At 52.6% G+C, this 14,940-nt stretch overlaps 1 protein-coding gene across 4 annotated transcripts in view; it reads right to left on the reverse strand.

Moving 5' to 3' along the window:
- The window catches only part of GRID1 (glutamate ionotropic receptor delta type subunit 1), a 688,013-nt gene extending 675,018 nt beyond the window's left edge, over positions 1-12,995 (reverse strand). For all 4 annotated transcript variants that reach the window (XM_084996422.1, XM_084996423.1, XM_013983389.3 and 1 more), the window contains exons 1-2: positions 12,762-12,995; positions 10,394-10,549 (exon numbers count right to left, since the gene is read on the reverse strand). In XM_084996422.1, coding sequence (XP_084852548.1) covers positions 10,394-10,549; positions 12,762-12,840 — 235 coding nt within the window. In that variant the 5' untranslated portion in view covers positions 12,841-12,995. The remainder of the gene's footprint in view (positions 1-10,393; positions 10,550-12,761) is intronic.
- Positions 12,996-14,940: the final 1,945 nt, after the last annotated feature.

A 14,940-nucleotide genomic window follows, 5' to 3' on the forward strand; every position in this document is an offset into this window, starting at 1 on the left:
CCTTCACCTGCTGGGAGCCTGCCCCACCCACTGAGCCCAGAAACAGATAGAAAAGGCCCATCTATTCACCTCCCAGCTACACAGCCTGTGCTTCAGGCCTGGAAGGGAGAACCCTGGGTCTCTCTCTCCCCAGCCTGTGGCCACTGGCCAGAAATCTGGCTGTTTATAGGCTAGAAGGAAGGTCGTAGAGAACCCCACTGATGGGATATTGGACACAGACTCAGCTGCCTTCCTGGGCCTCAGGCCTGTCAAAGAGGCCAGCCCCCCCACACCCCACCACCCCAGAGAAGGGACCAGTCACAGGCCCATCATGGCCGAGATATGTCTCTACTCCAGCCCAATGCTAGAGGCACAGCATTGCGGGGAGGCAGGGGGAGGAAGGCATGGGGAGGGGGCAGGAGGCATCTGTAGAGTAGACGGGGCCAGTGCCAAACAGGGAGCCCTGCTGAGTCCACAGAGAGCACAGACTTGCTTAAATCCAGCTGTGGGGGCCCCCATCTGGTGCTAGCAACAGCCAGGCCTGGACACCAACCAACCTTCACCTCATTACTGAGGAAGCACTGAGCCCAAGTCTTCTGAGAGCTGGGCCAGTGCAGGCCCTAGTTCACAGAGGATGTGACTGGCAGACACAAGACTGACTCTCTTCTGAGAGCCTGGCAGGGCTGGGGACCCAGGCTTCCTGACCACCCCCTACCCCAAAAGGGCTACCTATTGCTTTCAGAGCAGAGGGACAAGTAAACAAGAGGGCAAAGGGGACTTGATGGCAGCCAGGGATTTGATCCAACCGAGATCCAGGACCTAAAATTCTTTTTGGTTTTGTGTTTCTTTGTTGTTGTTGCCATCATTGTTTTAATGAGTCACCAAGGAAATGAAAGGGCTGTTTTGACATGAATTGGGTAGTAGATGTCCGTGTCATTCACCAAATATTTCCAGTTCTCCCTCTTTCCAGGCACATGGTAGGTCTGTGCTTCCTGGATCCCTTAAAACTTGTTCCCTTAAAACATGACTAGTTCTGGTCAATAAGTTATAAGTAGAAGTGACATGTGTCACATACAGGCAGGGACCCCCCACAGCTCTCTTTCCCTCTGGCACAGCAACTGGCAATATTCAAGCTGAGTCACCACAAAGTGCCAAATTCCAAGCTGACCCATGATGGACATGCAGCAAGAGCAGGAGATAAGTTTGTGTTAAGTCACTAGACAAAACAGAAAGAGACTCATGTAGACTTGTGGTTGCCAAGAAGGGGATGGGGGAGGGATGGATTGGGAGTTTGAGATGAGCAGGTAAGTGTCTGCTACCATGGCATAACCTAGCCTATCCCAACTGATATAAAGGGACCCACAGAACAAAACCAAAGGGTATGAACAAACTGGCACTTCCTGGGTCGCCAAGTCTAAAAAGATTCATATCCAGGGATCAGACTGGGTTAGAAACGGTTTGGGAACAAGAAGTATAGACTCAGTGTTCCAAGTGTTTGGGTGACAGTATTTTCTGGGTAGTGAAAAGGCCAAGTAAAGAGAGAAGATGGCTGATATAGGGGGCAAGGCTAGAGGATTTTTGAGCTGGCAACTTTTTTTGCCATGTGATCCAGCAATCCCATTCCTGGGTTTTTATCTGGACAAAACTATAATTCAAAAAGATACATGGACCCCAATGGTCACTGCAGCACTATTTACAAGAGCCAAGACAAACGAGCAACCTAAATGCCCATCGACAGATGAATGGATAGAGATGTGGTACATACACACAATGAAATATTACTCAGCCATAAGAAAGAATGATACTTGCATATATCCGGACAAAACCTTCCTTGAAAAAGACACATGCACCCATATGTTCATTGCAGCACTATTCACAATAGCCAAGACATGGAAACAACCTAAATATCCATCAACAGATGATTGAATTAGGAAGATGTGGTATATATACACAATGGAATACTACTCAACCATAAAAAAGAACAAAATAATGCCATTTGCAGCAACATGGATGGAATTAGAGACTCTCATACTAAGTGAGGTAAGTCAGAAAGACCAATACCATACGATATCACTTATATCTGGAATCTAATATATGGCACAAATGAACCTTTCCACAGAAAAGAAAATCATGGACATGGAGAATAGACGCCTGTTTGCCAAGGGGGAGGGAGAGGGAGAGGGATGGATTGAGAACTTGGGGTTAATAGATGTAAAATATTGCCTTTGGAATGGATTAGCAATGAGATCCTGCTGTGTAGCACTGGGAACTATGTCTAGTCACTTTTGATGGAGCATAATAATGAGAGAAAAAAGAATGTATACATGTATGTGTAACTGGGTCACCATGCTGTATAGCAGAAAATTGACAGAACACTGTAAACCAGCTATAATGAAAAGAAATTAAAATCACTATATAAAAAAAAGAAATTATACCATTTGTAGCAACATGGATGGAACTAGAGATTATCATACTAAGTGAAGTAAGTCAGAAAGAGAAAGACAAATACCATATATCACTTATACGCAGAATCTAAAATACATCACAAATAAATCTATTTGCAAAACAGAAAGAGACTCCCAAAGAGAATAGACTTGTGGTTGCCAAGTGGGGAGGAGGAGTGGGGGAGGAATGGATTGGGAGTTTGAGATTAGCAGATGCAAACTATTATGTATAGAATGGCTAAACAAGGTCCTACTGCATGGCACAGAGAACTATATTCAAAATCCTGTCATAAACCATAATGGAAAATAAAATGAAAAATGTGTGTGTATATATATGTATGTGTGTACATATGTATGTATATCTAATTCACTTTGCTGCACAGTAGAAATTAACACAACATTGCAAATCAACTATACTTCAACAAAATAAATTCTTTAAAAAAAGAACCTGGCCTGGAAGAAATGGAGGTCATGGGCCTGCATGGTGGCAGAGACTTACAGTCTGGCTCTTCATGAAGCCAATTCCTCTAAGAAGCTTCCTCAGGCACAAGCAGCTCACAGGCCCAGAGAAGGAAGTTGGTGTGGCATTGGAGAGCACAAGTAATTCTCAGGGACCTACAGGCTTACAGTATGCCACCTCCAGAGCAAGTTTGATATCCCCCAAGTAATAAGATGGTGCCACCCAGTAGGCAAGAGAGCAGCCAACCACGCACAAGAAAGGAAAGGGGGGAGTTCCCATCATGGCCCAGTGGTTAACGAATCCAACTAGGAACCATGACGTTGCAGGTTCCGTCCCTGGCCTTGCTCAGTGGGTTAAGGATCCAGCGTTGCCGTGAGCTGTGGTGTAGGTTGCAGATGCAGCTCAGATCCAGTGTTGCTGTGGCTCTGGAGTAGGCCAGTGGCTACAGCTGTGATCAGACCCCTAGCCTGGGAACCTCCATATGCCACGGGTGCGGCCCTAGAAAAGACAAAAAAAAAAAAAAAAAAAAGAAAGGAAGGAAAGGGTTACAAGGTGCACTGGCTACTATAGGCACCCCCAGGTGTGCCAACATGGCAGCTAAAAAAAATAGCCCACAAAGGCATCCACATTCTAATCCCCAGAACAATGAATACACCAGGCTACAGGACAAAGGAGAACCAAGGTTGCCAATTGGCTGGCTTTAGGATAGAGAGAGAGGACTGGATTATCCAGGTGTACCCAGAGCAAGGGTCCTGGGAGAAGGAGGAGAGACAGAAGAATCAGAGGAGGAGGGGCGAGGACAGAAATAACTGGCTATAAGAAGGACCCCACCCACCACTGCTGGCATTGAAGAAGGAGGAAGGGGGTCAGGCACTAAGGAAGGCAGATAGCCCCTGGAAGCTGCAAAGGCAAGAAAATGGATTCTTTCCTAGAGCTTCCAGAAGGAATCAGCACTGTTGACACCTTGATTTTAGCCCAATGAGACCCATGCCAAGCTTCTGACCTGCAGAACTGTAAGATAATACATTTCTGTTTTTAAACAGCAAAGCTGTGGTAAGATCTGTTTCAGCACCGAGAGAAAAATAATGCAGTTGAGTGGATGGGAATGATGGTGGTGGGCCTGCAAGGATCTTTTAGGACACTAACATCACACTTAGGAAGATCCCGACGGGGTCTCCCAGGCATGGACCAATAAAGCCATTCCCAGAGAAAATGGTGGGTCTGCAAGCAGGGGCTGCGAAAATCCAGCCACAATGGGACCTATGATTCTGAAGGGGAGCCAAGGATGCTACCAGAGGCATCAAAGCTCAGGGAGGGAAACCATCTAGAAAATTTCATGGAGTGCGAGGGGCAGGGGGACCACATAGGGGTGATCAGTATAATGTGACCAAGACCATCAGACAAATGGTCACTGTGCTTTATTTTCATTTTATTTCATTGTTTCATTATTTTACTCAGCAAACACCAAGCTATCCTTGGATGATTTTTACCTTGCCTTCCTAAAACACTTTTGTGCTTATTGTAACTAAAAGGAATATTGCCTCACCTACATTTCTTTTTTCTTCCTCTTCCCTAAATTGTTATCCTTCCACTCTATGACAGATATATCTACAGCATAACCAATAACTCAAGTCTTTTACTTACAGTAAAAGATAATACTGTGAACAGAGAAGACTCATGTTCAGCCAGTTCTTTTATGCATTTATGCATTTATATAATCCTCTCCTTGAGCAAGCACTTTAAAGCAATATGAACTTTTTTTTATTTAACAAATTAGTATCTTTCCTGGTATCTAGAAGACAAATTTTCATACTTATTGTTAATATGGACTTTGCTAATTCAATCTAAGATACAACCTTTTAGAGATTTAAATATCATTTCTGTGTTATCATTTGCTAAATCATCACCAAATGCATATTTTGTTAAAAGTGATCCAATCTTTTACATAAACTGACCAACCGCCTCAAAGAGTAGCTTGTAAGAAGCTTGTACAAAATCAGCCTGAAGAAATTGCAGGTATACATCTTAGGACCAACAAGCCAAAGTAGAGTTTCTTATTTCCTTCATTAAATTCTTAAGCATATCACAGCATAAATGTTTCAATTTTTTTAAATAAGTGATTTTGAATATTGAAAAATACATGCAGCCATTAAAAGTAATTTCTACAGGAGTTCCCGCTGTGATGCAATGGGGTTGGCTGCAGCTCTGTGGCACCAGGACACAGGTCCAATCCCCAGCTCAGCAGAGTGGTTAAAAGATCTGGCATTGCCAAAGCTGCAGCACAGGTCACACAGCTGCAGCTCATATCTGATCCCTGGCCCCGGAACTCCATGTGGCATGGGGCAGCCAAAAAAAGAAAAAGAAAAGGTAATGTTTACAAACAGTTCCTAGTGATTTCAGAAAAAGCCAATGATATGTTAAATGAAAAAAACCAAAATATACAACTGAACAGAATGGGTGCTCCCTATATTCATGAAACTCACTAGGTGAAAAAAGACTAGAAGGAAATAACAGTGGTAGAATTCTGAATGATCTTGCTCTGTCTCTTGATGCTTTCTTGTACCTTCCACACTGTATATGATGAGCATGCACTGTCCTTCTCCTTTTTTACATTTTTAAATTAATTCATGCTCATTGTAGCAAGGCATTTCTTTTATAATCTGGAGGGGAAAAGTTAAGTAAAGAGCTGAAAATGAAAAAGTCAGTTAGGGTCCGCTCTCAAGGAATTTACTCAACTAAGCAACAATACCACTGAAAATATCAACAGCCTCAAGAGAAGCTGAGACAGCTTCACAGTTGGTGGAGGAACAGAGAGGGAATTAGTGTTTACTGAACACCTACCGCAGGCCTTCCACAGACAATTCATACATGTCTCATCTCATTTAATCCTCACAATAATCCCTGGAGGCAGGTACTGTGATTGCTTCCTTTTAAAAGACATGTGAACAGTCTAAAGTCTTTCTCCTGGAGGCTAAGAATCTCCTCCTCGCTTAGCTGATTTTCTGGGGTTTTTCCTTTCTCCCTCATCTGAGTTATAGGTCTCTGTCTTTTCATTTTTATAGGTTTTTGGTGTGGTGACCTTTTTACAGATAATAGAGTTGTAGCCTTTTCTTACTTCTGGTGTCTGCCCCCCTTGTGGCTGAAGTTGGCATGGGGGTTTGCTATAGGCTTCCTGATGAGAGGGACTGATGCCTGCCCACTGGTAGGTGGAGCTGATTCTATCCCTCTGGTGGGTGGGGTTTAGTCTCCCGATGGGATTAGAGGCAGCTGTGTGCCTGAGGGGTCTTTAGGCAGCCTGTTTACTGAAGGGCAGGGCTGTGATCCCACCTGGACTGTTGTTTGCCCTGGGGCTTCTCAGCACTGACTGACAGGTGGGGCCAGATTTTCCCAAAATGGCCACCTCCAGAGCAAGGCAGCTGCTGAATATTCCCGAGAGCTTTGCCTTCAATGCCCTTCCCTCACAACAAGCCACATTCACCCCTGTTTTCCCAGGATGTCCTCCAAGAACTGCAGTCAGGTTTGACCCAGATTCCCATGGAGACCTCGCTCTGCCCTGGGACCCAGTGCACGTGAAAGTCCATGTGCGCCTTTTAAGAATGGGGTCTCCGTTTCCCCCAGTCCTGTGGAGCTGTGGGCTAGATGGCAAGTCATGCCCCCTCCCTCCCTCTCAATCCACCTCTGTCCATTTCTTCAGCCAGAGCAATGCCACTTTATCCTGCTTTCCATAATGGGCTCCTATGGAAGAATGGGGGGGGGGGACGGTTCTGCAGATAAGCGAATATTAAAAACATGGAACATGATCTTCTCTCGTCTTCCTCATATTTGAATTTTTTTTTTTTTTTGGTCTTTTTAGGGCCACACCTGTGGCATATGGAGGTTCCCAGGCTAGAGACAGAATCGGGGCTGTAGCCGCTAGCCTACACCACAGCCACAGCAACACCAGATCCTTAATCCACTAATGAAGGCCAGGGATTGAACCCACAACCTCATGGTTCCTAATCAGATTCATTTCCACTAAGCCATGATGGGAACTCCCTTTCTTCCTCATATTTGAAATTTAAGAATACCTGATTCCTGTGACTACTGAGCCCTCAGACTTTTCTCAGAATGTGAACATTTAAGTTTTGCTTTCCAAAGAATAATAAAAGATAGAATTTTTAGCACTGGGAACTATATCTAGTCACTTACGGTAGAGGATGATGATGTGAGGGAAAAAATGTACACATTTATGTGTGACTGGGTCAAATTGCTGTACAGTAGAAAATTGACAGAACACACAGTGGATTTTACAAAATCAGCTATAATGGAAAAATTAAAATAATTATTAAAAAATAAAAAATAAATAAATAAAAGACATGTGAACAGAAGCTCAGAACAGGGCCAGGCCTCCCCCAAGATCATACTGCATGAGAGGCAAGCAAGATGCAAACCTGGTGTTTTGGATTCTAGGAACCAAGCTCTTATCCCTGCATGGTACTACCTGTTAGGCCAAAATGGGTCGGCATCACTTCAATCCCAAATCCACTGAGAGGGGACCACTGGGGGCACATCTAGTCCCTGATGGAGCCTGAACCCTAGTCTGCCTTTGCCCTCATCCTTGGCTACTCCCCAGCCAAGAAGTCCTTTCCTTTCTCATCCAAGTTGTATCTACCACCCATGTCTTGCTGCTGTGACTGTCCAGGCCCAGTGAGAGATGAGATGATCTATCAGGCAGGGCCAAGCCCTGGGATGGACAGCACCCACCAGAGCACAGAAGGAAGGACATCCAGTGAGCTGAGTGCCTGCCCAGCCAAGGCTAGGGCAAGAAAGAAGGAGCCTCTGTGCCTCTCTCTGCACTCCCTGAGGCCCTCCGAGGAGCTGGCTCCTCCCATCCCTGATAACATCCCAAGGCTTCCAAAGGTCACAGGATAACAGGTAGATTTCTGCCCACATGGCTTATCAGCTGGAAGCATGCCAACTTTAACAAGCACATGCAACAACATCTGGTCAGTATTCCCCTATGGAGACTGTCAGTTATCAGCATCCAATTCTCTAGCTCTGGATGTACACACACACTCGCTCACACCCATCTGAGACTGTGCCAGCCTGCCATCCTTAGAGCCTGAGACATTTTTCCAGTTATAAAAACAGAGAAACTGAGACCCAGAAAAGGCTCCTGGACAGAGCCCTGTGTCTCCAAGACAAAGTTTCATTAAGGCTTGAGGGTTGAATGGCCCATAGCTCTGGTTTATTAGGTTTGTACTGTATTGTTCAAATTGCTTGATTAGTTGACAACAGTTAAAAATCAGGTTTTACATTAAAGTCCAGATTAGGGACTCCTCTTTAAACACACACACACACACACATTTGTAACAGCAAGATTTTCATTCCCAAATGGCAAAATCAACTGAAGCTATGAACAGCTGCTCCTTTTGACAGAGATGACCTCCCCAGACCTCACAATCCGTGTCTTTCCGGGCCCAGCTGCCCAGTTCACCCATATGTGTTACCTGCCCGAGATTATCTTCAGTCTCTGGGGATCTTCTGGGGGTGCGGGGGTGGGGGGAGGCAGGAGGTGGCAACAAGCATCATTCGGAGCAAAATAAATGAGCATGGAATATTCAGCACAGCAGAGGGGAAGTCAACGGAAAGAAGGTATATCAAGAGAGAAGGTGGAAGAGCTAAACTCCCATGGCAAACACAGGTGGCATTCCCAGCACAGCATGAGCTCCCTGGAGCAGGAAATAAGTGCTTCCCGGCTAAGTCCTCAGCTCCCAAGGACAAGAATGAAAGTCCACAGAGACAAGTGTGTGAGAATGGTGTAAAAGGCGCATGAGGCAGTGTCAATATTGCTGCATGTAACCGATAAGTCAGATCCCCACTCCAGCTAGGGTCATTCCTAAGGAGGTCCCACCCTCCCCTGGCTAGAGCCCTCCCCAGGTACGTGCAACAGTTGTGATGAGGGCACACAGAAAAGAAGTCTAGGGACGGGACAGGGACAGCAGGTAGGGCATGATGTGACAGCAAAGAAAGACAGGGATTCCTCCTCCCATAGCTCAGTGGACATCAGACAGTGGAACACCTGGAAGCAGCAGTGCCCATGACAGACAACACCAGCCTCATCCCACTCACCACCACTGCAAGACCTCTAGGTTTTTACAACCACCTCAAAACACCTTTGGACCTTCAGGCCCCAGAGCTGGGTCTTCTCCCTCCTCTGCTGCACCCAAGAATAGGAGACTCCCCCAAAAACTTCCTTCCAGCATAAAGCTCTCCCCAGCACCAGTTCTGACCTTCTGGACCCAGACCAGAGCCTTCACTGAGTCATCCTATCCTTGGAGGTACCAGAAGACCAGCCAACATATAACCCATGGCAGAAGGTGGTCTCTGGGCCCAGGGGATGGAGGCAGGTGAAGAGAGAGAGAAAAAACTCGCCTGGAGCCCTCACCAGCCCCCTTCTCCCTACACCCACTGTCTTGGCATTTCCTCCTGGGAGGAATCACTGCACCCTGTGTCACCAGCTGTGCCTTCCATCCTCAACAGAGGGCCTCAAAGTCAAACCCATGGATATATGGAACTAGGAGAACCCATGGATATGAGGGAGAGGAGAGGGAAGGGACGCCGGCCCGGCAGATATCAGGGGCAGAGAGGGACTCAGTCCCTAATGAGGAAGCAGGCATTCTGGGAGAAAAACCCTAATCCCAGAGCACAGGCTCAAGCCAGGTGGGAGGGGAGTGAATGAGGCAGAAGGGGAAAAGGGGCGGGGGGGGGGGGGGCTGCTGCCGTCTCACTCTTGCTGTCCCAGCCTGCGGCCCAAGGTAGAGGCTGCGCTGCGGACCACAACAAGACCCAGCACTGGTGAGGATTTCCCCGCATCTTGGCCTGGCCAAACTCCGCTCCTTTCCTGGTCAAACAGCGCCCACCTCCGGCCCAGGCAGCAGTGCCTCCGCCCACAGCGGGGGATGGCGATAAAGAGCGGCTCCTCTAAACTCGGAGGAGGAGCGCCGTGGAGAAACGCGAGTCAAGGCGCAGAAGGACCGCGAGGCGCGAAATGCCGCGCGTCCCGGGCTGGGCTCGAGAGATTGGAGACCAAGGGCTTGGGCGCCAGAAGCTCCTCGGTTGGCAGCGAAGACGACACTGCCCATCTAGGTCAGGAGAGGCACCCCAACACTGGTACTCCGAATGCAGACACGCCCACCCACAAACACTCTAAAAACAAAGACTGCCCTGAGCCGCACACGCCTGCGCCCACCGAATTGGAAAGGAGCCGCACAAGCTCGCGACACGCCCCGCAAGGAGCCCTTGCCGAGCTCGCCTGCTCACACGCTCTCCGCTCCAGCCCCGCAGCGCAGAGCACTCCCCCGCTCCATTGCTTTGGTGGGCCGGGGAGGGAGCGCGCACCGCGACTGCCCAGCCGCACTAGGGGCCTCCCCGCCCGCCCATTCCGTCGCAACCCCGCGGGTCTCCAGTGCTGCGCCGCCTAGCAGGCCCTGGCCCCCGTTAGCCCTGGGCACCGCGGCCAGCCACTCACCTTCCTGCACGGCCTGGAAAGGATTGTTGGCCTCGATGACCTTGATGGAGTAGGTGATCTTCTCACTCTGCAGGATGTCATCGTTGAGGCTCAGGTCGGAAACAGCCAGCTGGAACACCCTGTCGTCCTTGGCCGCGTTCTCCTCGAAGATGGCACCTGGAGGAAAGGAGGGGTCAAAACCAGGCCTAGAGAGGGGCTTTCCTTCCCGGTCTCACCCCCACCCCAGCCTTGGCCCTCTGGTCGTGGTGCTGGCAGGACTGCAGGTTGTCAGGTGGTGGGAGTTCTGGGCTGGGGTTTCAGCCTCATAGGATAGTTTAAGGCTCTCCATCCACCAACACAGAGATGTGCCCTCCCCCCGAATATGCCAACACAGTTGACATGAGTTACACATGCTCATAGCACATGCTGCCACCAGGTTACACTAGTGTCTCACAACCAAAACACCTCATGTGCTGGTCATGCCCCACATAATGGACTGAGTCAAGCTTGCATGACCTCAGGCAGCACCTAAATGCCCTAACATGGTGCCCTAAGTCCCTTCTCAGGAGCCAGAAAGTTCCCCCCACAGGGCAGTGTCCCTAGCTCCAATCCCAAAATGGAATGATGACTTTCTTCTGCCCTGGGCCTCCCCCTTTCAATAGAGCTAAGCAAGTAAGTCCACGGTGGCTTTCCTGTGCCAGGGGGCTTCTTTATGCAGGGGCCTTTGATGACCTATTGCAGGCAGCTCATTCCCAGCCTAGCCCCCTGGGCTCTGCCTCATGCCCTCCATCCCTATTTTTTCTTATTCCATGTACAATGGCAGGGAAGGGGGGGGCAGTTATAATGTCCCTAAACACCTTGCCTTCTCCACCCAGTAGGCTGAGAAGCCCAGAAGGAGCCGCTCTTGAAAGGGCCTTCTAGAACCACGAACAGCTAGCTCCTCCAGGGCAGCCTCTGGCTGGCCCTTTGCTCTCTTAGCACCACCTTGGCCGACTCTGCAAGCTTGCAGCCGAGATCAGTCCAGCTAGCCAGAGCCTAGCCCTGCAGCCTGGACAACTCCAGAGACCTCCTCCCTTAACAGGCCCTGAGGGTCACCACAGTCCCAGAGCTAGGCCCAGTGATCCCCTGAACTGGGGGCTGGGCAGGAGGGGAAGTCCCGTACATGCTACACCCAGAGCCGCAATGCTGAATGCCAGACACAAGCCCCCCACCCCCACCCCCATCCACCATTGAGAAGCAGGTCTGGCCCGACTCCCCCCAGCTGACTCCCCCCAGCCGCGGATTACAGCACACCAAGCCCAGGCCTAGTCCCTCACCGCCCCTCCTACCCCCACCTCCCTGTCCCATTATCCCTGCCTTCGCACACCTCCCAACCCCCAGTTTCTCTGAGCTAACTGGTCTTTCCCAACTTCCGGAAAGGCGACTGCAGAAGGGCTCCCCAAAGCAAGGGCTGTCAGTTCCCTAACCTGGCCCAACTTCTTGGGATTTCTCCCATGCTGCTACCAACTCCCACACACTTTCCATCCCCCGCCCCTTCCTCCTCTCCTCTATGTTATCTTCTCTCCTCTCTAGGTTCTCTCCCTCCATCGGTCTCTTCACGTTCAGTGCACACACATACTCTCCCCAAACACCGTGGCCCAGGCTTCTTCCCTAGCTCCCACCGCCCAGACCATCTGTCAGCCCTCAAGACTTTGGCCACTGAAAACTCTAGGGCTGTCCAGGATTGGGCTGCCATCACCACAATCAGATACACACCCACACCCACACTGAGATACAGAGACACACACCAGGGAAACAGACAGACACTGTCCACTCTAACAGGCTGACAGTCCTGCACGCACCAGCACAGGCTTGGATGGCCCCACACACCCCAACGCCCTCTCGCAGTGACACCAACACGGTGCCAGGCGCACACACAGCGACACACGCTGAGAACACCCACCCACCCACATTCACGCACAGTTCTCCTCGGGCCTCTTTGAGCCTGCCCTGCCAACTTGGCGAGACCCCGGGCCCTGCGTGCCCCCTGCCCCCCGCTGCTCCGAGCTGCGTCTAACGACTGGCCCTACCCCCCACCACCGACAGCCCAGCCAGGGGCGTGGGTCTGGACGTGCGTCTAGCCCCGGGTTCCCCGCAGCCGCGGCTCGAAGTGTCGGCAGAGGCCGCGGGGCCCCGCAGGGGGATTGGAGCCCCGAGGAGCAGCAGGAGCCCGCGGGAGCGCGACGCGACCCGTGCACATCTCCTCCGCGGGGCGGCGCGGCGCGGCCCTTCGTGGGAGCACCGCCCGCCGAGCCCCTCGGCCCAGGGAACAGCCAAGTTTGGACGCCGCGCACCCCCCGCGCCGCTGGGGCCCCCGCCCAGCCTCGGCCCCGCAGCCCGCCGCGCTCACCGATGTGGATGATGGAGTCGGCCCGCACCGACACGCACTGGCATATCCAGGGGAGAAGCCACAGCGTCAGCGCTTCCATGTCCCCCGGGCGCGCGGCTCATCCGCCCGGGCCCGGGGCGAGGCCGAGGGCAACGCGGAGCGGGGAGGCGCCGGTCCGGGTGCAGTCCCGGGCCGCTCCCCGGGAGAGCCGAGCCCGCCCGTGCGTCTTCCCCCGCGCGCCCGCCCCTGCGCCCTGCGCCCGCCCCAGCCCAACCCAGCCCAGCCCAGCGCTGTCGGGCTCCCGCTCCCGCTCCGGTGGCGGCTGCGGCGGCGCTGGCAGCCCGAGCCCAGGCCGGCGCGGCGGGGGCGGCCCGCGGTAGCGGCAGCGGCCCTTCCCGCGGCTCGGGTAGCTTCGGAGGCGGCGGAGGCGGTGGCGGCGGCAGCCGGGCCGGCGCGGCGGCTCCGGGCTCGCTGTGTGTCTGAGCCCCAGCGAGGAGCAAACTGCGGAGGACGCCCCCTCCCCTCCCCCTCCCCCTCGGCTCCGCTCCCCCTCCCCTCCCTGCCCGCCTCCCTCCCCTCCGCCCTCCTCTCGACCACGTGACTGCGGAGCCTCTGCCTCGCCGCGCGGCGCTCTCCCGCTCGCGGCTCGGAGGGGGTGCCGGGTGCTCCGCGCTCCCAGCCGGAGGGACACTCGGAGGCCGGCAGGGCGTTGGGGACCGGCCCCGGCTGTGGAGCGCAGACTTGGAGACCCCAGGCCTCGCGGCCCCCATTAACCAGAGACGAGAGGATGGAGAAGGGTCGGCCTCTGACTGCCCTCAGGAGTTCCAGGGGCCCCCTGGCTCCCGCCGACCTCAGCCACCGTGCGTCTCGGGCCATGACCCCCACCCTGGGCAGAGAGCCCCTCGCGGAGCCAGCCCAGGGGCATCCAGAAGAGAGACCGGGTGGGACGCTGAGCCAGGCACCGGGATGCAAGGGAAACCAAAGGGAACCCGCCGCGACCAAACGTCGCGGAGCAGAGCCACGGCCATGGGCTGGAACCCTAGCTGGCCTCACGGACTTTGGCGGGCGCCCATCCCCCGCCCCGCGGCCCCGGGCTCAGCCGGGAGTCGGGCAGGAGGCTCGGACTCTGAAGCCCAATTCATGGCCGGAAACCGGCGCATCCGTGACCGCGGCGCCTGGACGTGAGGAGCCTTCCAAGTGGCCGGCGTGTTCAGACTCCGACCCTGCACGGAGCCGTTTACGCGCGAGCCTGGGCGGAGAGCCCGCTCCTCGCGGCCAGCGCAGAGCGGGGCTCTCTCCACTGCTCGGTGAATGTCTCCCGCCAGCCACCACCAGATGTAGCGTTAAGCTGTTTGGGCTCCAGCCTGGGAGGAGGCGACAAGCCTGACGCGTAGCCACCCTCCCCGCCAAGTTCTAGACAATCTGGGCTCCACATGGCACACCAAAGATTTCAGGGAGACAGCCGAGCCTTCCCAGACCGGGATTCCTCGGAAGCTCGGTCTGGGCGCGCCCTGGCAGAGCCTCATGCAAGGGGCCACTCCCGCCAGCCCAGCAGCGCCCCTCGACCCAGTCCATGGCCTGACCGCAAGGCCCCTGACGTGATCAGGGACAAGAGCTGGGCAGGAGGCATTCAGAGAGACTCAACAGATCTTTCCTGGAACTCCCTGCTCAGAGGAAAGGCAGACACCGAACATATCATTAAAAGATGTGGCAAAGGACCCTGAATAAGCTATGTATGCACAGATGCATCCTGGGCTGTGACCCAGCCTGGGAGGAAGAATCAGGAGATAGCTTCCTGGAGGAGGCGACAGTTCTAAAGGCTGAGTGAGGGTTACCAAGGGAGAAGGAAAGGAGGCTTCCAGGCATTGAATGCTGGTTAGCGAGCCAAGACAGGAAGAAAAAGAATTTAGTGTAAGTGTGTGTTTGTGTGTGCGTGTCCATGTCCCAAGCTGCCTGCCACAGAAGTCATTGGCAAATTTTGTTTGGTAAGGTTGGGGAGGGTGCTGTGCAGAGGGAGCCAGCGCAGGCTGGGAGAGCAGTGAAGCAGCTCTTGGAGTGGCTGAGTGGCTGACTCAGTTGGGCTGGAACAGCCTAGGGGAGAGGAGAAGCTGGGTTGGAGAAATAGCGGACAACCACATGGGCTCACAAGGTGACTTCCAGGATGAGGGGGCCAGTGAGCAGAAAGAGAACAATGACCACG

Source organism: Sus scrofa, chromosome 14, assembly GCF_054392235.1.
Source record: "Sus scrofa isolate SSC_HxYL_T2T_F1_AM1 chromosome 14, Sscrofa_HxYL_maternal_Yorkshire_Landrace_v2.0, whole genome shotgun sequence".
Taxonomy (NCBI): Eukaryota; Metazoa; Chordata; class Mammalia; order Artiodactyla; family Suidae; genus Sus; species Sus scrofa.